Source organism: Pezoporus occidentalis, unplaced genomic scaffold (assembly GCF_034315485.1).
Source record: "Pezoporus occidentalis ecotype Australia unplaced genomic scaffold, CSIRO_AGI_Poc_V1 ctg145, whole genome shotgun sequence".
Taxonomy (NCBI): Eukaryota; Metazoa; Chordata; class Aves; order Psittaciformes; family Psittacidae; genus Pezoporus; species Pezoporus occidentalis.
Window position 1 is genome coordinate 1,458,736 of NW_026913263.1, and position 25,451 is coordinate 1,484,186.

The window sequence follows — 25,451 nt, forward strand, 5'->3', positions numbered from 1 at the left end:
GGATGAACAGATAATTCCCTTGATTTCTAGTGCATTGTCACATAAAGAGTGGTGCACTGAGTGATCAGGAACAGATTAGGCAGCAGGACTTGGCTTAGAGAGCAGCTGTTGGTGTAATATGTGAAGCAACTGTTCAAGTAGATTGCAGGTTTCTTCATGGCATTTTCCTAGCCCTTAATTTTACTCTAATATATGTTTATTGCTACGTTACCAGAAGGCAGTTACTGTGTGAGAGGGCTGCCTTTGTATGGCTCAGCCCAGGAGAAGGAGAAAAAGAGAGGTGATACTGGTATAGCATTAGTTGGTAAATTCTGGTAAAGAACGGGTCAAGAAGCCCGTTTCATTAGCACAGTTCCTTGCAGAGCACTGTGTACAGAGCCTTTCCATATACAGATCCTAGTTTCTCTTTTGCCACTCTTGTTTCACTGCTTATGCTAGAAAATTGTTTAAAACTTGAGCTAGATGTTTCGGGTGAAGAGCCTTTGATGAACAGTGTCTTCCCTTAAAGTTTTTAAGGGGCTCAAGGATTTCAGTTATCTCAGTATTTTGTTTTATTGCCCTTAAATCTAGAAGCAAAGCTGTTTAGTAAGCAGTGTACTCTTTGCACTTGGTAGACTTTGTTTCCCCCGAGTCTACCTGCCTTCTCTTGGAGACAGGGTTCACAGGCCTGAACTTCGGACAAAGAGGCGAAGGGACAAGAAAACGTTATCTTTCTTGTTTATCAGCTTCTGCACAGAGGAGCTTGCTCCAAGGGCTTTTATAAGTGGCCTTCTAGAGACATGGATGGGTTTGAATGGATCAGTTTCGGTTTGCAGTCAGTTCCCTGCAACTTCCATTACATGGAGTAGTAGACTGTCTCATGGGTGTGAGGTTGGGTATGGTTTTGCATCCCCTCTCTCATGAAAAATGGTGTGTTTTTCATGGCTTTGGGGTTGGTTTTGTTTTCAGTGTGTGTTTTAAGGCAGTGCATCTGGCTTTGCTAATCCGTGGGTTTGCTCTGCAGAGTAGCTGTGCCAGTGACTTTGTGGGATGGGACTTTGTCAGTCCAACCTCCAGAAACCTTAAGCACTCACAGTGGTTTGTGCAACAGTTTAGTTACGTCCTACAGCGTAACACTGCGATTTAGTCTTTGGAAGCAAATTGACTCCTCTCTCAAGACACTGAGGAAACTGATGCACGTGTTGATTATACAGTAATTAATGCCCTTTGAAGTAGGGGATGGGGGGAGCCAGTGGTATCTTTGCACCACTTTAATGTCTTCTTTCTTTTTAGGCAGTTCCTTGTAGCTGTGATAGATTCATGCAAGGTATTCATGGTTTTATGCCATTAAACTGCTCAAAAACTTGTCATTTGAAAGGAAAGGCCTCAAGGTTTTCAGTTGATCCATGTAACTCCTTTAAATGACTACAGTATTGTGTTTTACTGACTAAACACTGCTTTTGATAAAGTACTTCTGTACATATATCTGTTTATCAGATTATTGTACATGATTGCTTAGAATACCTGTACTTTATTCCTAGTAATCATTGAAGAACAGTCAAAGTTAGTTCTGGTTTTAAATCTTACTAACACAAAAACCTCTCTTGAAAGGAGAAATAAGAAATAACGAGTACCATGTTGTGCTATGATGTATTAAGCTGCATTTGTCACGCTAGTTTTGCTCAAAACCCAAGAATAATGTTGAGGACTTGTTTTAAAGATTTAAAAATTGTCTTTAAATCGTGTACACCTTGCTGTTTCCTTTCAATGCAAGCACTGAACTCAGTGGTTTGAGCAGCCTGGTCCAGGGGAAGGTGTCCCTGCGCATGGCACGGGGGTTGGAGCTAGATGATCTTTGAGATCCCTTCCAACCCAAACCCTTCTATGATACTAAGATGTCAGTGTCCTTTTGGTATTGTTTTTGTATGTCTTAAAACACGTATGTAAGTACACAGGCTTCTTGTGTTCTGCCTGCACACAACTCACGCGTCCAGCGTTGCACTGCCACTGACTCGCTCTTCCAAAACTCAACACAGCATAAAACCCCTGGCTGGGTCCACGGAACCCCTGGAGAAACCCCCTGAAACAGTGAGACACGATGCATGAGCTGCCCGAATGGTCACTTCCAGACAGCACATGGGTTGTAGTTCTCCACCACAGTGTAAGCCTTCGCCTCGTGGGGAGCATTCATGGTAAATCCTAGTTTTCTGTTTTTTTCTGTTTCAGTATGTATGACCAATTGCCCTACTCTGATTGTCATGGTGGGTCTCCCAGCAAGAGGAAAAACCTACATCTCCAAGAAGCTGACACGCTATTTGAATTGGATTGGAGTGCCTACAAAAGGTGATGCGTTTACTTCTGTTTACATCAGAAGGACGGGGCAGATGTTAGGTGTTTAGTTTAGTTCCCATTAATTACATTGCAAAGTTTGACCGCTTAAAATCCTTCTGTGTTGTAAACTTGGTCTTAAGCAATAGCGTACACAAGGCTCTCAGTTCCATTTAGGTGTTAATTAAATGTATCCTGGTAGCTGTTGTTTTGCCACCTTCTGCCAGGTGTTCTGCCCTTGCCCCTTAACACTTCAGTTGTCCTTATTTATTTATTTAGATTTCTTCCCTTGGTTTATGTGGGTGAAAGGGAATCTTGTTTGCAGGTGGATGAGCAGTTGGCGCTTGTGACTTCTCAGTCTTCTGTTCTCTGTGACCTTTGTGCAATGTCTAATTCCTTGTGTAACTCCTGTATAACTGCATTTGTGGAATGAGTTAACAGCCCTTTCAATATTAAGAGCCATAGGAACTGGAGCAGCGCTTGTTATGACTCTCTTAAGGATTTTATATGTGTGTTGTGAGTGGGAAACGACAGCTCAGCTTTGCCGTGCCAAGGACCTGGCTGTCCTGCCTCATTCCTGAGCTCCTGTGGTACTCTGTGGGCCTAGATAGACAAGTAAATAAAACCTAAGTCAGTTTGGAGGTTCTGAGATGCCTTCTCCCCTGCCTTCTCCTCCATCTCTGTAGAAGAAAAAGATAGCTCTAGTGTTCTGTGAGTCTGTGTCTGGTGCAGTAATGATAGCTTTATAGTTATGACTAGTTAATCATTTAAATAACATAAAACATCCTAGATCATACATGTATTTCCTAGTAGCTCTAAGAAGTCAAGGTAAAGAGTTCTGGCCTGTATTTAAACAGCTGTTTGATTTGAGGGTGTAGCTTTTTTGAGTTGGTGTTTTCTTAACCTCTTGGAAGCTTGTTGCCTTATTTAGATAAGATGTTACAGAGGATATGTTATATTGCTTGAGTATGAGAGTTTACAGGATTTAAATTGTCACTTGACTGTTTTCACTCGGTATAACCCTTCTAACGAGCAGTGTCAAGATATTTGTTGCTCTTATCCATTAGGCTGAAATGGAGTAACAGTCTAACTAGGTTAGCCTATATCCAAGCTGATAAAGTGTATGTGATATAACTATACTTGTATGTTAGGTATAACATACATGTCTGTAAAGATGTATGTATGTCATTGTGTTGAACATTTTATTGTGTGACAAAGCAAAAATCCAGTATTGGGCAACAAACAAGATATTGTCCACATCTAGCTCATGCTTGGTTGAGTGTATCCCAGGTACACTAAAATAGGTAGGGGTAGTCTGCTTCAGTTACAGGAAGAGTTCCTTGGCTACTGGGAGCAGCACATCAGAAAGTACATGCAGTTGTGCTTAATAAAAAATAATTAGGGTGTTGCTACCTCATTTTACAAAGATATAGAATCACAGAATAGTTAGGGTTGGAAAGGACCTTAAGATCATCCAGTTCCAACCCCCCTGCCATGGGCAGGGACACCTCACACTAAACCATCTCACCCAAGGCTTCGTCCAGCCTGGCCTTGAACACTGCCAGGGATGGAGCATTCACAGCTTCCTTGGGCAACCCATTCCAGTGCCTCACCACCCTCACAGGAAAGAACTTCTTCCGATGTATACGTGGTGAATAGCCCTAACATCAGTTACCTTTAGCTCTTAATATTAGCCTGCACTTCATACCGAGAGTGTTCTTAGTCTCCAAGAGAGATGGTTAAAATTACAAGGTTGTGTAAACCCGAGGAAAGATAAATGCTGTCTTTTCATGTGACATATATTAAGCAAGCTGAAGAGTTCAAGAGCATAAGGTGGAGGCAAATAGCCCAGGGTTGATGTTAGTTGAACCGTTTCAGCAATCAGTCCTGCGTTTTCTTTTCTCTCTTCCAAAATCCTCTCCTGTTTAGAATGTGAAATGGTAAAAAAATACAAAGGACTTTTGTCTGAGCTTTTTGGAGGAAATGAGGTCAATTAGATGCCTGAATAGAATTGTGTTGCAATGTGTTTTTTAGATACTAAACTTAGGGAAGCTTTTCTGGAACAGTTCTGGCTGTGTGGTAATTGTGATTCCAGTTAGCTTTGTGAAACTCTTCCGCAAGGGTGGATGCTAACAGTAAGGGCTGAAGATTGTCCCACTAGATAGCACTTTTTCCATGTCTCTGCATGACCCTCTTGCAGTAACTATTTCTTCTTGAGAAATTCATTGGTTTTGATTTTTAAAGGGCTACTGCCTGCAACACTGGCCTTCTGAGCTCCTTCATCTTCTGTTTTTCTGACAAGGAGCCATCTTTCCACGCCGCTGGTATGACCAGTGCTCATTCATCCTGTGACAGAATAACTTGGATTGTACTGTAATCCATGTCACACATCTGACCACAAAAAAATGACATCAGCATTGGTGAACTCGAGCAAAACCTGACTTTTTGGGGGATTAAGCAATACTTCCTCTGCTTCCAGTCCCGAGAGCAGTCTACAGACAGCAGCTGGTGGTTGAACTCTATTCTATGTGTTTTCTTTCTTAAATGCAATTTGGCAATTGTGTGTATTACTCCATTTCTTCTTTCTAGAAATGAAGTCTCTCAAGTAGTTACACCTTGGCAGCTTCTCAAACAGAGCACTTAAGTTTGAGCTGATGTTAAAAAAATGCTTTTCAGTTCAGCAGAGAAAACCTCCAGGTCAGAAACAACTTAAAGCATCAATTGCACTTCAGAGACCTACTTTCAGAGTTGTTGGATGAAGTTCATTAGGATACAGTGTCATTGTCTCCTCTATGGCAAAACAACTGCCTTGCCCTAATCCCATATCCGGTATTGTGACACGTGTATGGCCATTGACATTATGGACTTTTGCCCAGGTAAAGAGTAGTCTTCTTGGCCACAAGAGATCACAGTATGATTATGTTCAGTAATACTGCTGAATGGTTTGTTGAGATTTTTACAACTTAAGCATATAAAATAACTGGAACGGGGGTTGTGCAATAGTATGTGCTGATCCTTGAGGAATAGAAATATTTGAGCAGGGTTCTGACAAAATGGTTCCACAACTTGAATTTTAAGGTTTGTTTATCAAAACCAAAATTGGTTAGTTCTATTTAGTACTCTCCCTTGGTTAAACAGGAGCTGGACGTTTTGAGAGGTGCCATCAGAGTGCTGTCTCCCTGCACATATGCACAGAAGCAGCAGCTAGATTCTTTGTAGGCTATCGAAATAGACTGCCAACCACCCCTGCGAAGGAGGAAAAGGGTTTTTTTTGGTGATGTTCAAGCAAACCGGCAGATAGCAGCGTAGCAATACGACCAAATAACTCTTGAAACTACTGCCCAAATGTTCTTTTGCCATTCCCATGGGTTTTTGTTGTATTTGAAAACAACCAAAGCCACCCAAAATGCAAGAAGTTGGCTTTGTACATGCTAAATTATTTTATCCTTGCAGGGAGTTTGGTTTCCGAGCTGTCAGAACTTTTGTCCTTTTGCCATGAGTATCATTAGTTCCCACTAAATCCCGGTTTCTCGTTGGCAGAATTTAATGTTGGTCAGTATCGCCGAGACTTGGTGAAAAAGTATAAATCTTTTGAATTCTTCCTGCCTGACAATGAAGAAGGCTTGAAAATCAGGAGGTAAGTTTGGACTGTGTTTGCTACACAATGCTGAAAGCTACCCTGTATAATTTGCTCATAGAGACTGCTTTAAGTTGTGTTTTTGTATGCTCAAGAAGATGCTTAAGAGACTGCAGTATGAAATGACAAGGAAAAGAAGTTCTAGAGCAAGCAGGCAAGAGATTTGTTTAGGCTGCTTAAAAGTTGGGCTGTTTTTCTCTTAATTGCTTCATCTAAAGCATCAAAAATGCACAGAAGGTAGATCCTGGATTCTTTTTCACCTTTCAGGAGGTTGTGTTTGCTGCTATTCCTGCAGATATTCCAGCTTTTCTTTCTTTTTGGTTTGCATACTGGAATTTTTCACCTGGAGTACTTTGAATGTATTTGTCATTATCCATTCAAATAAGCCAGAATGAAACAATATTATTCCCTCCCTGAAATTGTCGTTGCCCACCGTGCAGGTGCTTGATGCATTCAGTTGGTGCACTGCCTTGAAAACTGTTTTCCTAGTGCTGTTCAAAGCAAGGGGAGCATCAGTGTGATGTCTGTGCACAGATGAAGCACTTGAGACTCCTTTCTTGCTTGGAAAAAGGCTCTGCTTTAATGTAAGAGAAAGGGTAGATGAAGAGAAGGTCAGAGCAAGAGGGAGCTACATTTTCCTCACAGAATGGGAAGGTCTTTTGATTTTCTTTGCCATTTATTGTTCAGGAAAACATAGGAGAATGTGCAGTATAAAGTGAGGAGTAGCAGAAATACTAGAGGAATGGACATGCAGTTTGTTTAGGCTACTTAAAATGTGGAGTATTTCGTTCTTAGTTGCTTCAGCTCAAGCATTAAAAATGTCTGGACTTTTCCTGATGTCTGGACTTCCTTTTGTGGCTGTTCCTCTGCTTGTTCTCTCTCTCTTCCCTTTCCTCTTCTGCAGCAGTTGAGCATTGCTGATGTGAGAGGGAACTTGCATAAGAACCAACTGATCCTTTGGGACCAGAAAGTAGATATGAGGTGCATTAGCCTTGCAAGCCCTTACCTTTTGCTTAGAGGTAGAGCCAAACCTTTTAATGTGCCTCTGCGTCGCCTATTAAACTAAATGGTGGGGAATAGAACATGAAATGGGCTGTGAGAGCTAAACTGCCTACTTAGCAGTGGGTAAAGAGGGTTTATATTTATTTAGTGAAGACTTCACTGATGAATCTCAGTTCCTGACAACCGTTAACCCTGCTAATGTGGAAATACTGTCAGGATTGGAAAGCTTTAATTTTTCTTTCAAGAGAAAGCTGTGCATGCAAGATAACACTAAATGTAAGAGAAGAATTAGATGTTTCAGTCTGGGAAGTCAAAATAGAGCAGTAATGCAGAGAAAGGCTGTTGAAAGGGACAGGTTTTTATGTTGGTATTGCAGAAAGATTGTACTTCATGGAACTAAATGGAGCTTTGTTCTTCTAATGAGTAAATCCTGTACAACATTAATGTTGCCCTCCAGTATTATTTATGTGCTAGAAATCATAATGGGCTTTGAAGATAATGCTAGGCCTGAGGAAATAGGAGAGTTGCAAATTAATTTGTTCTTGTCCAAATTTAACCCAACTGTAAAGGATGTAGGGAGAGGAGGGTTTGGGGTGTTTGTGGCCCCAGTGGTCTCCAGTTCTAATTACATTGGGTTGGTGACTACAAAGGGATTTTATTTTCACCTCTGTCCCTAATACTGGTCATTAACTTTGTTTTATTGGTTAAAGAGAGGTTTTTTTTTCCATAAGCAATTTTTACACTGTAGGTGAACAGAGAGGCAGTGTATTACTGAAAAACAGTTGTCTATCCACTCTACCTTGGGGCTACAAGATAAAAACCTTAAGTGGATTTATTTCTTCCCTCTTTGAGAATCACATTAAGAAGCAAGTATCTATGAGTAGGTAATTGGGGAAAAAATACAGTTCCAGGGATGATTCACTGGTGTTATGTTAGATGAGTGAAAGCTTATTCTGGTCAGCAAAGTTGATAGGTATTCTGTGATGATGTGTAGTTGCATCAGTTGCTCTGAGGAGCACTGGACTCTTCTTTCTGGCAGATGGCCTTGACCATGTTTCCTTAGTATAGCTTGGTTGCCCTCCATTGTTTTTTTTCCCCTGTTTTGGGGGTACCTGATGACAAAAACATTTATTTTTGGGAGAGATTATCCTAACAGTTGCAGGGCACTCTGATCACAATGCACAAGTGCATGAATAAAATAACTGTACAAGCATTTGAGTTTTGCTCTTTCATTTTTCAGACAGTGTGCCTTAGCAGCGCTGAATGACGTCCGGCAGTACCTCAGTGAAGAAAACGGGCACGTGGCTGTAAGTTTCTTGTTGGAGTTGCGTTCTTCAGCTGCTTCCCTACAAAACAGTGTGTCTGCTGGATAATGCACAGCCTGAGCCATTTCAGTATCTTCAGTATATGGTTTGATTTTTTTCCTGTGGGAGTTGGATGTTATATCTGCCTTGTTGCTGCAGACAGAGGAGCACTGAAGTTCAGGGAGGTGATGCTGTACTGAGTAACAACCTTTGTGATTTGAGGGGCTCAATGAGGAGAGGGTAACACACAGGAAAATGTCCTCCTTCTCTGCACATTGTATCATGCTGAAAAGGAGTGTGAGCAGCAGGTCAAAGGAAGTGATCCTGCCCCTCTACTCTGCTCTTGTGAGACCTCACCTGGAGCATTGTGGACAGTTCTGGTGTCCTCAACATAAAAAGGACATGGAACTGTTGGAACAAGTCCAGAGGAGGCCACGAGGATGATCAGGGGCTGGAGCACCTCCTGTATGAAGACAGGGTGAGGAAGTTGGGGCTGTTCAGCCTGAAGAAGAGAAGGCTGCGTGGAGACCTCAGAGCAGCCTTCCAGTATGTGAAGGGGGCCTATAGGGATGCTGGAGAGGGACTCTTCATTAGGGACTGTAGTGACAGGACAAGGGTAACAGGTTCAAACTTAAACAGGGGAAGTTTAGGTTGGATATAAGGAGGAAATTCTTTCCTGTTAGGGTGCTGAGGCACTGGAATGGGTTGCCCAGGGAGGTTGTGAATGCTCCATCCCTGACGGTGTTCAAGGCCAGGTTGGACAGAGCCTTGGGTGAGATGGTTTAGTGTGAGGTGTCCCTGCCCATGGCAGGGGGTTTGGAACTGGTTGATCTTAAGGTCCTTTCCAGCTCTTAACTATTCTATGATTTTACGTGCTGTTAAACATATCTCTTGTTTTAGTTGCACTTCTGTTTCTATTTGGAAGTCTAGCTTTTCAAGTGAAAGGTACTTACTGAACAAAAAGCATCCTGGGTATTGCTTGGCAGTTTTGTTCCCCACATGAGAAATCTCTGAGGAGAGCAGGAGAAACTCAAATTGCTGCATATCTGTATTTAATATTGGGATGCAAACCAGCAGCTGTTCAATTATTGATATGGCGTATTCCCATTAATTTGCATAACACTCTTTTCCTTGAGACTGCTGGTACAGCTCTGGTGTTTTCATTAGCTGATCAGGGAAAACCATGAAGTAACAATTATAAGTTGTGCTGGGGACATGAGGTAAACTGTGCTTCGGCAAACCTCATGGTTTGCTAAAACACTGGTGTGTTCACGGCCAGACATTAGTTCCTGGAAAATTGGCTGCATTTATCTTATAGTCCATGGGCAGGCTTTACAAGTCTTGCAGATCTTAGAATCATAGATCAGTTAGGGTTGGAAAGGACCTTAAGATCATCCAGTTCCAACCCCCATGCCATGGGCAGGGACACCTCACACTAAACCATGTCATCTTTTGCCACTTAAAAGCTTTACACTTGCAGTTTGAATAGCATGTTGATTGCAGCAGCTTTGCCTCTGTAGTGTAAGTTTGCTAAAAACCCAGGGATTAGTATTTAATGCAGGTATGGGTCAGGAGGGAGCTTTTGTCCTCTTGTGGGTTAGGCTTAAATTGTGGTTGCTTCTTCCAAATACAGTCTTCAGCTGGTAGTGCTTTCAAAATATTCCTGCTTTTTAGTGTTTAGAGAATCGAGTGTGGAAAGTAGGAGTGTCATCTCTTTGCCTCTTGAGCATGTTGAGAGAGGGGAAAGGGGAAGTGTTTTGGGGCTTCTCTTCGCATTGAGGGACTTTGAACCCTTGGTTTTGTTGTTACTAGCACAGTGCTTTTCACAGGCTAGGCTATTCCTTTAATTCTTCTTTCTCGCTCTCCCTGTAATTATTTCCAGGTCTTTGATGCCACAAACACCACCCGAGAACGCAGAGAAACTATTTACAAATTTGGTGAAGAAAACGGCTATAAGGTGAGTTGAAACCCAAGGAGCAACGAGCTAACACCTGGACAAGTAACAGGGGTAGTTTTGCCCTTATCCCCAAGTACTCCGGGTTAAGAAGTGCATTAGCATAAGCCATGTCCTTCCTAGGTGTATAGTCAGTGGTACATTTTGTGTTCTCAAGCATTGTTTGTGATTAAAACTCACCCAGTCCTCATTTTTCTTGTCTTTAATGTTTGTCCTGTTAGTAACTAAGCTCTTACATGCTGTGGCTTCAATTCTTTCATCCTGGACCTGTAGCTCTGAATGTACTGTCAGCAAGAGCTATTTAAAATATGATTCTTAGTGCGGTCCATGGTTTTGCTACAGAAAACATAAGGAATTCTGTGTTAGTTCTGTGCAAACAAAAAACTTCCCGTGGTTTAGTGCCTTCTGTCCAGGGTTGTTTTGTATTTAGCTCTTCCCCAGTAATCCTTCACTTCCTCTAAACCTGTATCTCCATAAACCTTTGAGACAGCAAACCACAGAAGTCTTTTTAAGTTGCGTTACTCCATTAGTTGACAGGCTTCCAAAATCTTATTGCAGAAACATCAGTTACTCTTTATATGACTGAGCTTGTATCCTCTGCATTTATTTTCTTCTCTTCCATCCTAAATGTTTCTCACTGCAAAATTTTTCCACTTACAAGCATTGTGGAGGGGGGGGGAATAATACAGAACATGATGCTTCAGGCAATGCTAAACCAGCAATTTCTGATGAGTGTCTGCAGAAACCTTCAGAGTAAATGAAGGGAAGTTTAACACATGGTTCTGCTAAAAAGGGGTTAGCATGGAAGTGAGTAACGTGCTGCTCGTGTGTGTTAGTCTCCAGAGGCATTCTAATGCATCTTCCTTGTTCCTTCCTCTCTACACGTGACTTCCCCTTTGGACTGAAGACTTTTTTTGTTGAGTCAGTATGTGTGGATCCAGAGGTCATCGCTGCAAACATTGTGGTAAGTAGGAAAGTTGCTTTAACTGCTCTAAGTTAGGAGGTTAAAGGTAGTTCTGTGTGTTCAGAAGTACATTAAGGGAACTTCCAATAGCAAAAACCCAGTTAGCTCCCATTAATGGAACAATTCACATTTATTTTCCTGTTCTTGTGTATAATAACTCAAGTTTATGAAGAACAGCTCTTTTTGCTATGCATGTATTTTAATTATCTTCCAGGATACAAGGTTTTTGTGCTGTGTTCTCCCCTTTCCTATTTATTTAAACATTGCATTAAAAAGGGAAAGAAATGTGCTACCCTCCTGGTTTTATTTCAAACAGCAAGTGAAGCTGGGTAGTCCTGACTATGTTGATTGTAGTAACGATGAAGCAACAGAAGACTTCATGAAGAGAATAGAGTGCTACAAGAACTCCTATGAGACGTTAGATGAAACTCTTGACAAGTAAGTGATGAAATAATGCTGTGATCACAACTGGGTCATCTTAAGATGTTTCCTTAGGGGATGGAGCATCCTGTATTGGGGATTAGGGCTTTATAGTAATTAATGGCTTAAGCTCTCTTTCCATTGGCAAACTGGGGAGAGTTTACTCTGGGGATGTAGCCTGGAACTTGCTTGCGTGAGGAAAATCGGCTAACACATCTACTCTGGGACAATATTCTTTTTGATTTCCCACTTGGAGAATGATATGATCCTTCTGGAACAGAACCAGCATTTAGAAATTACCCCAGGCTTCTTTTAGATCGGATCCTTACTTGGTTGTTTAGTTTGTAGGGGAGACCTGAGTGATTTGTAAGCATAACTTCGTTTGTTGGCATGGCTAAGATGAATTTTGAACACATCTATCTTACAAATGGGATGCCTAAATTTATTTATTTGTGCTTGTAAAATATCCTGCAGATGTAGGGCTGTGAGAAAGTTTCTTAGCTTGGATTATTTGCCTTTGTGCCAAAGCATTCATCTGTTTTTCATTCGCTTTCAATGCTTGAAAGTAAGGTAGGGATGAACCACATGAGGAGGAGCCCTGTTTCTCTTGCTGGGGTCCAGGATTTCGGTGTGGGATGTTGAGCTGCATTCATACCAAGTGCTCCTGCTCTGTTTCAGGACCAGTGCTGTAGAGAAGGCTGAGCTGCATTTTAATGTAATTGAGCGTAAGCAGTGTGAAGCTGGTTCAATCGGATCAGTTCATGCATGTAATTTCTGTGATGGGCCTAATGGTTGTGCCTGGGTGAAATAGTAATGATTAACCTCAAAGAGCACTACTGGAGATAGGTGATGATGCTTGCTTCTCATCACCTCCATTTGGTTTTATTATAAGTTTCCTTGGTTTATTATGGTCTATGTCTCAAATGCTTCACTAGAAACCCATAATGGTTATTTTCAGCTCATTAGACCATTTTCCTCCTTTAAACTAGATACTGCTCTGAAATGTACAGCTCAGATGAGCAGTGAAAATTGCAGTTATAACCTGTCTCGTGCTGAGAGGAGGTAGCGGTGGGGTACACTACAGTGCTGTTAATAAATAGATGTTGATAAAGTGTTTGAGAAAATGTCTTGTATCAGGCTGGTCCCAGCTCCTTCTGATGCTGTAGTTTTTCTAGAAGGATTAACAGAGGTGGGTAAGTGATGACCATGCCTTTTGGCTCCCGGATGCCGTCAAATACTTGCTGTGGGGGAAGTGTTTGTAACCTGGAGAAAAATAGCTGGTATCATGAAATACCTGGATCTCATTGAAGCTACCACAGTTGAATAACTCCACTGAATCCTTCCTTCAGTGGGAGGGCTGTATTTTAACAAGAGCAGAACCTAGATTTGAGAGACAACACACAAGTAAAGGGAGCAGAAAAGAAAGCGATGTGAGCAGCTCGCCTGTGAAAGGAACAGAATTCATCCTGTACCTCTGGGGTACTGCGTTGTTTGTTAGGACTAATGCATATTCCATAGGTAATTGAGGGCTTGTTTATTGCTTTGGCTTGTTGCCTCTTTGTTTTATAATGGCAGAGATTGTGGTGCATGCTGATGGAAACTGGAATCTTACATATTTCTTTTTGTTTGCTCCTCCAAGGGATCTTTCTTACATTAAAATTATGGATGTTGGAAGGAGTTACCTTGTGAACCGAGTAATGGATCACATTCAGAGCCGGATTGTCTACTACCTCATGAATATCCATGTGACTCCTCGGTCAATCTACCTCTGTCGACACGGAGAAAGTGAACTCAATCTGAAAGGGAGAATAGGAGGAGATCCTGGACTGTCTGTTAGGGGAAAAGAGGTATGTACCTGCACAAGTGTGACTGGGTTTTTGTGTGTGCAGTTTGTGCTGTGTAATTACAGCTTTCTTCCTCTACAGCCCTTTCCTCTTAACATGCTTAAGAAGGGTTTTAGTTGCATTTGTGAGTAGTAGAAAATGAATGGAAACACTTTGGGGGTTGTGATTTGGTACGTGCTCTTTTATCTGTCATTCTGTTGGTTGGAATTGGTTTTTATCCTACAGCCCAAAGCAGTTGTCAAGGCTTTATTTTTTTAACTGCATTCTTGTAAATGTTGGATAATTGGGAAGGTTCACAAGTTAAAGCTGAAAGGAAAATCCCTGATGGTAAAGATAGGAACTGCAGAAAACTTGTATCTCCCTTGTTCTCTTTTCCTTCCCTCTCCTGTACCTCTTGTCGTAACAGAATGTGTTGCATTTCTTAGCCTTCTGGAAGGGTTATAATGAGTTTACAGAGCCCGGAGCCTGTGTGTTCCAAACTGAACAGAGTGTCTTGGCTCCGAGCCTCACCCCCTGCCTCATGTTTTTTCTTTCAGTTTGCCAAAAGTTTGGCACAATTTATTAATGAGCAAAATATCAAAGATTTGAAAGTTTGGACCAGCCAGATGAAAAGGACAATTCAGACTGCTGAAGCCTTGGGAGTGCCTTATGAGCAGTGGAAGGTGTTGAATGAGATAGATGCAGTAAGTTCTGGCTTTCGAAGCATGTCGTAAGTTGCTTGGTTTCCTAAAGATGAAGGAGCTACTGAGTTTTGCAATGATAGGGCTTTCATGGGACTGGAAGTCATTTAAGCTGTTTCTAGAGGTTGGAAAAATCGTTGTTACTTCCTGTTAGTAAGGCTGAGCATCCTATTAAATTTTGCCATAATTATTTCAGCCATAAACCAAGTGGTTTATGTTCCCCAGTGAAACATTCCCATGTAGAAGGCAGCGGTTTGGGTAGTTGGGGGTTTGTAAGGAGGAGCTTGCTAGTTTGCACTTTCCAGCTGCACCTGTAAGATACATAAGTAGGTGCAATAGATAAAACGTGACCTTGCTCAGTGATTCACTTGCCCATGTATGTGACTTCAATTTATATACGGACTTAATGATTCCTTTTATCCACGTGTGAGTCCAGTCCTGTTCATCATGTGTGATGATTTTGCCTTTAAATGTCAGAGTAACAAAATACAATTGGTAATGGTTATTTATATATGGTTTTATTGAAGAGTGAGATCTGCTTTTTGCACTGCTGGAAATACATGGTCTTAAATGATTTTTATTACGTATAGGGAGTGTGTGAAGAAATGACTTATGAAGAAATACAGGAAAATTATCCGCTTGAATTTGCACTGAGAGACCAAGACAAATACAGATACAGATACCCCAAAGGAGAGGTATGCTCCCTTTTCTCTCTTAAGGTGAAGGGCTTCCTTTGTCTTCCTCAATATATGCATGCTGGCTTTAGAAAGGAAAAATACATCTTTAAATGAATGACCAGGTTGTTCCTCTCTCCAGGGGAAAGCACGTAGGAGATTGCAAGAATTGAGCCCAGACCGTTTAATTTGGTTCAGGATTGCCAAATGAAACAATAGATTTAGATAAAACAATGGAGAGCTTTGATCTTGTGGGCATTGTTTCTATGCTAGTCCCGCAGCGATAAAGCAGGAGGAATGATTGCAAGCCTTCAGACCACTGCATATGTAAATGTACCGCCAAGATCACCTTTTCCTATTCATCCTCCTGTGGGTAATGGCTGGTTTGCCTGCAGCGCTGGCTGAAGTGCAGGGAAATCTGCAGCCACGGTGGTCTTTCACTTTAAGAAACTCCTTGCCTCTGGGAAAACAACTGCTGACAGCATTTCTAAAGCAATGAACGCGTTACCTGCAGCAGTTACCAGATGGCCACACGCCTTTCGGTGGCAGCTGAAGTTTAGGGTTCAGGGCAGAGGAGTAATTGGACCAACTGCTCCGCTGTTGTGTCCTGAGGAATCGGAGCTCCGTGGTCTTTCCTCAGTGGTCAAGAGTAATCACTGTGCTAAGAGCATCTTGTGATAAGGGTGGTGTGTCTGGGGCTGTGACCCTGCTCTCACTAATGAGGCCGTCATTAAGCTGCAAAGTTCTCCTCATCCATTTGAAGAGGGAGTGTTTGTTTTTCAGACTGATGCCATCCTCTAGGATGGTGACAAACATGTGGAGCTCCCTCATCGCCTTGGGGTGGTTGGTTCATGTCAGCCGTTTGGCTAAGGCGGTCCCTCTGTCACCAGTACCCATGGCAGGGCTTACACAGCCTGGCTGGAGCAGAGTGCTGGGTTTCTCTTGCCAAGGTCTGGCTCAGCAGTGCCGCTTCCCAGCTGGGCAGCCCCACGCCTGCCCTAGGACCAGGGCGATGTGGTCGTTCCCTGTCCTGCTGGGAGATGTGCTGTGCTCCCCATGTGTTCCATGCACCACACATTTGGGCAGTGTTGTCTTTACAGGCATGTGAACGTTACCTTGGGCAGGAACATGCTGTTGATCTGCAGCAGCAGATTTACTGTGTGTGAGCAAGAGGAGCCCTTTGGCTCTGGGTGGGAGGGTGGCTGCCACCCCCAGGCTAGGTCACCAGGCCCATAGCTTGTTTCCAAAGGGCAGCCCGAAGAAGTCAAGCTTTGTAGATTTCCTGTATGCTGACCGTAGGCTGGGTTCCCAGCTTTTTACTTAGAGAGATGATGCTTTTGAAGGTGAGGTGTGGAAAATAACGTGCAAGACGTAACCTGTACACGTGCAGGTGCTGTGAGTTGAATCCTAGGAGTTTTGTGGAATTTCTTAATCATGGTGACTGATTTAATAAAGCTTTTCCGTGAGAGAGATTTATTTTGTTGTGTGCTTGCTCTTTGATAGTCTGGAAAACCTGGACTGTGTCCTTAATGTAAGGAAAACTATTACAACAATATTTGTCTGTGCGCTAATAGAACAGAAGATTACTAATGTGAAAGTAAGATCCGCTGTATATACATACCCTGTTCAAAGAGTTTTCCCTTTGTAATGGGCTGTGTGTTTCTCTTCCCCACCCAGTCCTATGAAGATCTTGTTCAGAGACTGGAGCCAGTAATTATGGAACTTGAAAGGCAGGAAAATGTGCTTGTCATATGTCACCAAGCTGTCATGCGCTGTTTGCTTGCATATTTTCTTGACAAGCCTGCAGGTAAATCTTTAATACATGACAAATGGTCTGTTCTTTGAAAAAATGGTACTGATGAAGGCTCCAGACAGTAAATTCTAACGATGTTCTTTCTCATCAGAGGGCGTTTGTGCTAGGCAAGTGTGCAACTGTCACTTTTTCTATCTGACCCCCATGGAAAACTTGGCTAGTTGATCTTTATTGAGCTTCTCACCTGCAACAGCACTGTGGTGTTCAGTTTTTGCTCCATTTGAATAGCTTTCTGTTGCATGCTAGGGAAGAAAGCAGGTTACTGACAGATAAGAAGGCATTCAAGTGGTTGATCTGCACCATAATAGGAAAGTTACTGTTCTTGTAATCTCTGTTTCATATGTAATTTGTTCCTTGTTTTCCCAGAACAACTGCCTTACCTGAAGTGCCCACTGCATACTGTCTTAAAGCTAACCCCGGTGGCTTATGGTGAGTAGCATTAAGTATATCTTAAATCTAACTTTATTCTCTAAAGTTTGTGAGGCATTTAAATGAAGAGCTTTTATATTTATTCTGCTTTAATGTAGAATTGAACAGTTAAGTTTGATACTGCATTTATGCCTGTACAGCTTTGTTAGAATCAGTGAATCCTTGGGTTTACATTCGCTTTGTGTTATTTCATTAATTCTTCTGGCAAACTCCTGCTATTTACGCAGTCAGGTCCAGGAAGGTCTCAGTTTGTGTTGATGTGTTTGAGGGTGTTGCTTTTTAGAGCAGGCAGATTTACATTTATGTATGGTTATCACCTCACAAAGGTGTTCCCCTTACCCTTAAACGACTTTTGTTCTCTTTTCAAGTGTGTTTTTGGTGGACCTTCACACTACCACGTGAACTTAGTGCTGTGGTTGGCATTCCTCAGTCCCTGTTTATCAGTGCATAGCTCAGGGGCTTTAACTGAGGTTTGCTGCCAGCCTGGGGGGTTACAAAACCCTGTGCTACTTGGGTTTTAGGCTGATTGCTAATTGCCTTTTGTGTTTTCAGCCTCAGCTTGACATGTGCCTGCTGTTAATGTCTTGAAGTGTTGGGTTTAATTACATCTTCTGATACCTCATCACGCTTCAGAAGATTATTTATAGGCAAATCTGCGCAGGGAATGGGTTACCAAAGATGCTAATCGAGGTGTTGGTCGGAGATGCAAAGCTGTCTTTGATTATCTCCTTTGAAAGCAGTCTAGAGCTGTACTTCTTTAAGGTTCAAATACAGTTGAGGTAAAGAAAGGAGCCCTTACCACTGGGAAATCTAGCTGAAGAGATGGTTGTGATTTAACTGTTGTGTTGTCCTGCTGTGCTCTGGTGACATCTGGTGTTTCCAGCCTTGCATGACAAGCTGAAGGTCTGAAAGGAGGATTCAGAGCAGCTGACTGTTTTGGTTTTGGAAAGGGGATCTTCTTGACTCGCTCGTCTTGGGCTGTGTGAAGAGATCCTGGATGTTTGCAGTTTACACACACACTGAATGGGGGGGAGAAGTGGTATGGAATACTGCCCATGTCCTTCTGCCCTCAGTGGAAGAAGCTGTTCATTTTTAAAGTGTTCATACGTACGTCTGGATTAGCACATTTCAGACCACCCACTTCTTGGGATTTGACCATCTGAAAAGGCAATGGCTGTGGAAACCATTTATACATTAATAATCTAGAACGTTATTTCATGTTGATGTGTGACTTGGCTCCAGTGAGGCAGGATGCAGGATCAAACGTGGTGTGTTTAGTTACCTTCCAGCTAATCCTGTTCTGGGGTAACACTCCCTTCCCTTAGGGGTTTGCTCTTCCTGGTGTCTGATCTTTAGTAAAGGAACATCTGTTACAGCCTGACAGTTGGATTAGGATAAAGTAGACTTTTATCCAGCAACCCAGTATAGCGGTGGTCTGTGTGGGAGCACACAGGAAAGGGAAACTCTGTCTTGCTGTAGGCATGAGCTTGTACATGGGTAATTCCAAAAGAGCTGGGAATATGCACATTGTAGTTACTGTGCAGTGACTTGGGTCCCTTCAGTTTGTATCTAAAGCTTTCCATACAATACTTTTTCAGGTTGTGCACTCAGCTAGTGGTAAGGACTGAGTGGCCTCTATGGAGGTGTGTCTGGTGTGTAACCAGCCAGTCCTCAGCAATGGCCAGCATCAGCTAGGTTTTCCTTGCTCTCAAGGGTTGCAGTGATCTGTGAGCAGCAGGATGAGTGGAGGACTCTTCCAGTGGGAGATGTGCACTTTTCCTCCTGAAAACCTGTTTTGTGGTTGCTTATTTCTCTGAGTCCTGGCCTTCCTGCAGAGTTTGCTCACAGTGTTCCTGACTAATGGGGTTTTTCAGAATAGGCTTCCCTAAGGGAAGGCAAGTGTTTGCTTTGCTAATGGATATTATTTTGGTTTTGAGTGCAGTGGCTTTCTAAGAAAAGGGTAAAATCACCCTATTTTGTCACGTAGTAATTCTGTGAAGTGTGTGACTGCCTTTAGGAAATAACAGAAACCTCTGAAAACCTATTTGTGATAGAAGATGCCAGAGGAATTCGACTATTAGTATGTAGGGTACTGCTAGCTTATAAAAGTCACATTTGTGCCAGGTAAGACAGTGTTTGGCAATTAGGTGCTGTTTAAAATGGTGTATTGAGTAACTAATTCCCTATGTGAGTCAGTTTATACCACCTGAGTAGCAGTTGTCTCTTCTGAGGGATTAATTTCTCCTGCTTCTTTGGAGATTTCCATTTTTGGGTGGAAAGGAGAAGTTCCTTTTCAGAGGTCAGCTTTCAAGGTCCATTTCTTTGGAGCTTAAAACTGTTTTGCCTGCATAGAGGAATGGGGGTAGCTAACAATAGGCAGTAATCCTCGTCATCAGGTTTCATGTTTTAAACACTGAGAGCTGCAGTTATCTCATGTGTTACAGTGAAATTCTAAGAAGCCTGGGATGTTTAAAACCGAAGTTAAAAGTAACTTTCTGACTGCTGTTGTTCAGATGCGTTTATAAAAGAGAACCTGTTTCAGAGAAAACACTGATAAAGCTAAGGTGAGAGTAGGAGGGGGATTATCAGATTGCAGAGATGTTCATCCTGGTGGAACAGATTAGTTTTCAATAGCTTTAGCTCTTTGGCATTTGGGAATTGTGCTGTCAGTCAGCAGTGGGAAGTGATTAACCTTCCCCAACTCAAAACTAGATTGTGTCTTACTGTAATTTCATTTTTAAAGCTGAGCAACTCTAAACCTGTCTTTTCTACCAACAGGATGTAAAGTAGAATCTATATTTCTGAATGTTGAAGCTGTAAACACGCACAGAGATAAACCCGAGGTAAGACTATTTCAGAATCGGAGGCCTTGATGTGATGTACTGCCTGAGCTCATTCCCGTTGTCCTTGTGCTGGGAAATGATGTGATAACTCAGCTGAGCATATTTGGTTTTATGTATTACTCTTCACTACTGGTTTGCTGTTGAAGAGGAAAAGAATCCTTTTTATTGAGCACATTTATCTTGCATACGAGCTCTAGCGGGAGTAGTTTATCTTCAAAAATGAATGAGAGGTTGAAGATACGGTGTCAGTCTAAAAGCTGTGTAAAGTTCTTCCTGGCTTTTGTCATTCAGCAGCAGGAGGGTGTAGTCAGAAAGTCACTGTTATGAATGTGATGCTTCTATTGGAGAGAGTAAATAATGAAATTAGCTTTTTCATCACTGTGGTCGTTGATGTATGAAGAAAGAGGAATTGATGGTACCATCTGGAGGGGAAGACTAGATCTTGGGATACAGCAGAAAACTGGGGAAAAGGAAATTGAATGCATTTGTAAAATAGAAGTGGAGATAAGATATCATACCGTGGCAGCTTCGTCCTTTCCCTGTGTCAGGCCTAGGTTCTGTGTACTCCTAAGCTTTGACATGAGCTTAAGTTCATTCTGTTGCTGGCACAAAGCTCTTCCAGCGCTGTGTTACGGAAGTTATGTGAATTGTCATGATTAAGAATGTCTGGTTCCCTTGTAGATGCTCATGCTAATGCTGCTGGGTATGGCACTGTTTCCCTGCTGAGGCTACAAGCTGTGCCTGCAGGTGAATTACATCAGCTTGATTAAAAAGGGCTATTTGTGGTGGTTTTCAGAACAATGGTTTATGGTGAAAAGGAATATAGTGATCAGTGTGTTGTGTGTATTCAGTAAGGCACCTTATGTCTTAGGTGAGGAATTCATGCTCTGCAGAGAAGGTTTGTTTTAGTGACTTGGGTTTTGAGTTCTGAAGATGCTGACTTTTGGTGGTTCGTAGCCAAGCCATTTTCTATTAGGTAGTCATAGCGTGTATTTCCAGTCTCGTCCCCTTTCACCTTTGTCATTCTGCTTTACCACTTCTGTATGAGTTTGGTTTGTTAGGTACAGGCAATCCATTCTGTTTCCACACTGCCTGAAAGCTGTTGGAGAAGCACGGTGAAAATAACGAGGGTGTCTTGGAGCAAGTGTTAATGCAGATCAGTTGTGCGGCTTCAGTTTGGCTGATAAAACATGGGTGCTGAGTTTGGACCTTGCTAAAGCATTCTGGGAATTGCTGTTGGAAATACCACTTGTATAACTGAAGATGCTTATTTCGACGGGGAAAGGCGTGCCTGAATCACCAAGTGCTCTTAAACGTCTAGCAAGTGGCAGGGCCATACTGACGTAGCCGTTGAGTGGCTGCGATTGAGGTGCGTGTAGAGGATTGTGCAGATAGTTGCATTGCAGTGGATGTAAAGACAGAACTGTTTCATTTGAAGAGAAATAACCTGAGTTAATGAGTTTTTACAAAGAAAGGAGCAGAAGCATTTTTGATGTAAAAACCCCCAAACCTTCACACACTCTTCTCCCTCTGCCCCAGAAGAAATGCAGAGCAGTGAAGTACGTGTATTCCGTGGGGCAGAATGAAGGACTAAGTTGATCCTGTCTGCGTTTAAATGCTGCTTGGAGCATGAGGAAGATTTCAAGAGCTTTCATTAACATCACCTACAAAACCATCAATTGCTTCTGTAAAATTAAGCTTTCAAACAGTCTATTGAACCCAAAGCGTTTAATGGAATCCAGCGCCACAGATAACACCACCATTGAACAGTGGAACTATTTGAACCAGAATTGCCCAGTGTGCTGTTCTGTGCCCCCACAAGTGATTTGCAGTCTGTGTTTCGGAGCAGCACACTCCTTTTTGGCTTCAGCTGAAAGCATCTGTTTTCACATTGCAGAAATGCAATGCAGAGAAGCCCTGGAGTATTTGTTTATAGCATGTGTAAAGTTCATTGTTTGAAGAGGATTTGTCTGAAGTGGTTTGAAGCCTTGTGTCTGTCAGCGTTGTAGTGGCTCAAGCTCCTGACCTTTCCAAATGAAGGAGTCTGTAGTCTGTAATAATTGAGGGCAATTACTTCAGCTATTGCTTCAGTCCTTTGGGGGGAAAGCAAGCACTGGATGAAATGTCTACTTTGCACCTCAGTCAGTGACAGGGTGGGGAGATGGAGAGGAGGTTGCTTGTAGTAGAAGCTGAGATCTCCTTTTTGATTATGTGGGGGAGAAGGGGAGAGGAAGATGCTAGTGAAAGGTGAGTTTGCTTCCACAGTGTGAGGTAAGTAAGAGTCACAGAGCCCATCGGCTTTCTTGTGAGACCTCACCTGGAGCATTGTGTGCAGTTCTGGTGTCCTCAACATAAAAAGGACATGGAACTGTTGGAACAAGTCCAGAGAAGGGCCACGAGGATGATCAGGGACTGGAGCACCTCCTGTATGAAGACAGGCTGAGGAAGTTGGGGCTGTTCAGCCTGGAGAAGAGAAGGCTGCGTGGAGACCTCATAGCAGCCTTCCAGTATCTGAAGGGGGCCTATAGGGATGCTGGGGAGGGACTCTTCATTAGAGACTGTAGTGATAGGACAAGGGGTAATGGGTTCAAACTGAAACAGGGGAAGTTTAGATTGGATATAAGGAGGAAATTCTTTCCTGTAAGGGTGGTGAGGCACTGGAATGGGTTGCCCAGGGAGGTTGTGAATGCTCCATCGCTGGCAGTGTTCAAGGCCAGGTTGGACAGAGCCTTGGGTGAGATGGTTTAGTGTGAGGTGTCCCTGCCCATGGCAGGGGGGTTGGAACTGGATGATCTTAAGGTCCTTTCCAACCCTAACTATTCTATGATTCTAAAGTTTGAAGAATTGGCAGTGATTTGGCCTAAACTTGGCCAAATCTTAGCTCCAGATCTTGTAAAGAACTCCAGAACACTTTCCCGTAGTCTGTGTTGTTGGTACAGGGGGAGTGCTGAGTGCACGGGCCCTGGGACTTGCCCGAGGTGGTACATGGCAGGCGTGATTCCTGAGCCTGGTCCCGCACGCCTGCTCCTTTGCAGCGCGAGGGTTTGGCTGGGCTGGTGCTTTGGGTTGGCTTGGGTTTGAATAATCTGCTGCATTCCATGTCATTTGTTCCCCCAGCCTTGTGCAATGAGGTGAGGTCCGGTCGGTGTGGTCAGTCCTGACTGGTTCAGGTGTCTGGGAGGAGGATTTTCTGCGTTGTCAGGGGTGCTGCGTTGACTGTAACCCAGACAAATGTGGAAGCCTTCTCCTGGGAAAGAAGTCCATGGCATAGTTCAGCTAAGGGCTGAGAGATGCTTAATGGACAGACACGTATGTGCTGCAGCGTGTGCTTGAGTGGATTCCTGCTTTGGCCTGTCCAAGGCTTCCCCCTAAGTGGGAATTACTTGAGCTTTTGATAATGTTAGCAGCATGGGATCCATGAGTACTGCAAATAAGCCTTCCTGCTGTCTGGTTCTGGGACACGGACCAGCTGCTGCTCTGCTGCATTCTTGGGGTGCGGGGGCTCGAAAACAGTCTCTGTTTTACATGAATGCAGCCGTGTGCTTGTGGAGAAATCTGAGTGGGTTTTGTTCTCTTTCTGCTGCATGATAAATGTTCTCTTCTGTGTTTTTATTATTACACAGAATGTAGAAATATCCAGACCTCCCGAGGACGCTCTTGTAACAGTCCCTGCTCATCAGTGAATCCCGTGTGCTGACCAACTGTCGAACTTGGGGTGCTGTTTCCATCCTGCTACTTCAAAATACAATGAAAACCCAATCATTCCAATCACTTTGAAATAAAAAGCCCTCCCCAAAGCCGGCAACTCAGACCCCAAACCAGACCTTTGCATAGTGCATGGCTTGAAGAAAATGACCAAATCCCAATAAATTCATTGCACTGGTTAATTTATTGTGGGTGAGTTCTCAAAGGCTGATCGGCTGTTCTTGTAAATTGCTGTGATTTAAAGATCCCGCAGCATGAAGTTCTGTTGTAGCAGCCAGCAGTCATTTAATGTTGGTTGCAGTGGGCTCATTTATGAAAGCCACGAAACACAACATCCTGTGTGAGATAAGAAAAAGTTGAAGTTTGCTTTCCAGGCATCCCCTGTTCCCTATTTCAGTGTCATTGGGAGTGATTGGGCTGCTATCTAGCATAACATAACAATCCATAGTAACTCTAAACCCTTAATCCTGCTGATCTATAGTGCTAGTGCTCTAGATTTGCTAATCAATGATGTGTTGTTTGAAGAGGGTAGCAAGTTTTCACTTAGCTCCAGAACAATTACTCATGATACAGGAATGCATATAAATGCTTTTAATACATGACTTTTCTCAACAGCTGCTCTGCATTAACTGGGCCTTAGGGTTTGCCTGCTGGCAAACCTGCTTCTGAAGTTCCTTTTTTCCTGCTTCTTGCGTGGATGTGGGTCATGGACAAGTTTTTACAGCTCTGCTCCATGTGCTTTGTAACCAGATCTTACCTAGGCTGCGGTCTGCAGTGTTGAGCGTTCCAGAGCATGGAAGCGGAGTTAACCTGGTGGTTTGGTAGCTGGGTTGTGACTGCAGTGGGCACGGGATCTCAGACCATCAGGGTTTGCAGCCTTAACTGCCTTACAGCAAAACAGGCTGGAGGAGGCTGCAGCCTGTCTGAGGTGTGGTGCTGTGCCTTGGCTCCTTTCCCTGTGATGCTGCAGTGGATGACATGGGGTGTCGGGAGGCATCTGTGCCATTGAAAGCCATTCCCTTTCTGGGAAGGGCAGGCAATCACCAGCCCTGGAACTGTTTTCTGAGGGGGTCTTTTAGTGTTGGCAGTAAGCAGGAGTGCAGTGCTGTGCTGTGCTGTGGAATGCTCTTAGCTGCTGGGTTTCTCAGGTGGTATCTTCTTCCAAACCGGGGATTTTGGGGGAAAAAGAAGTGTCACAGACCTGACACTGAAGGGTTTGGAGGGTTGTAGCAGTTGGGAATGCCCGATAGAACCAAATAACCTCCTGGCCAGAGAACTTCCTGCTTGGTATTGAGTCAAACCAGTGCCCCAGGATGGGTTGGGACTGGGGGGAGCCCAGGTTGTTTTCCTTTCTCTATCATCTCTGACCGTGACACAGGAGTGTGGTGGCACTTTTCCATGTTTAATTGTCCCAGCCTCTTGGCACATGCTTTGCTTTGCCATGAAAAGTGCCAGAGAGGAGGAGCTCTGTGCCTGCCGTACCCACTTGCACATGGTAACTGCCGAGTCTGCCTTTACCGGATGTGATTGAGGTGATGTGCCAGAAAGGTCACAGGGATACTGGCACAGCCAGGTACTAAGAACCTGTGCCATCCAGCTCAGGGGGCTGCTACCTCTGTTGGCCACAACTAAGGGAATACCGTGCACATGTGGACTAAACGTAACTGCGTTATTGATGGAGCCAAAATGTGGGCAGGCATCTGCTGTGGAAAAAAGGTTTTACTGCTTGTGAAAGGATGGCTTGGGTTGCTGCAGGAAAAGGAGGGGGAAGGTGGAAGGGGCAGGAACTTGGCTGGACCTGCTGTGTGGCCAGCAGAGGTTGTGGAAAGAGGGGAAGCAGCTGAAGTGCCCAGGAGCCTCCATCCTTCCAAGTTT

General features: G+C 43.3%; 1 protein-coding gene across 9 annotated transcripts in view; it reads left to right on the forward strand.

Annotated features, from left to right (window-relative positions):
• Window positions 1-25,451, forward strand: part of LOC134159389 (6-phosphofructo-2-kinase/fructose-2,6-bisphosphatase 4) — a 48,777-nt gene that overhangs the window by 20,263 nt on the left and 3,063 nt on the right. For 4 of the 9 annotated variants that reach the window (XM_062610255.1, XM_062610256.1, XM_062610249.1 and 1 more), the window contains exons 2-13: window positions 2,206-2,322; window positions 5,848-5,944; window positions 8,187-8,253; window positions 10,133-10,207; window positions 11,112-11,168; window positions 11,485-11,606; window positions 13,228-13,435; window positions 13,969-14,115; window positions 14,703-14,807; window positions 16,464-16,593; window positions 16,966-17,028; window positions 19,807-19,871. In XM_062610255.1, coding sequence (XP_062466239.1) covers window positions 2,206-2,322; window positions 5,848-5,944; window positions 8,187-8,253; window positions 10,133-10,207; window positions 11,112-11,168; window positions 11,485-11,606; window positions 13,228-13,435; window positions 13,969-14,115; window positions 14,703-14,807; window positions 16,464-16,593; window positions 16,966-17,028; window positions 19,807-19,871 — 1,253 coding nt within the window. Of the gene's footprint in view, window positions 1-1,284; window positions 1,307-2,205; window positions 2,323-5,847; window positions 5,945-8,186; window positions 8,254-10,132; window positions 10,208-11,111; window positions 11,169-11,484; window positions 11,607-13,227; window positions 13,436-13,968; window positions 14,116-14,702; window positions 14,808-16,463; window positions 16,594-16,965; window positions 17,029-19,806; window positions 19,872-23,494; window positions 23,759-25,451 lie in introns of those variants that run through there. The other 5 variants (XM_062610252.1, XM_062610250.1, XM_062610257.1 and 2 more) reach the window with 5 other exon arrangements.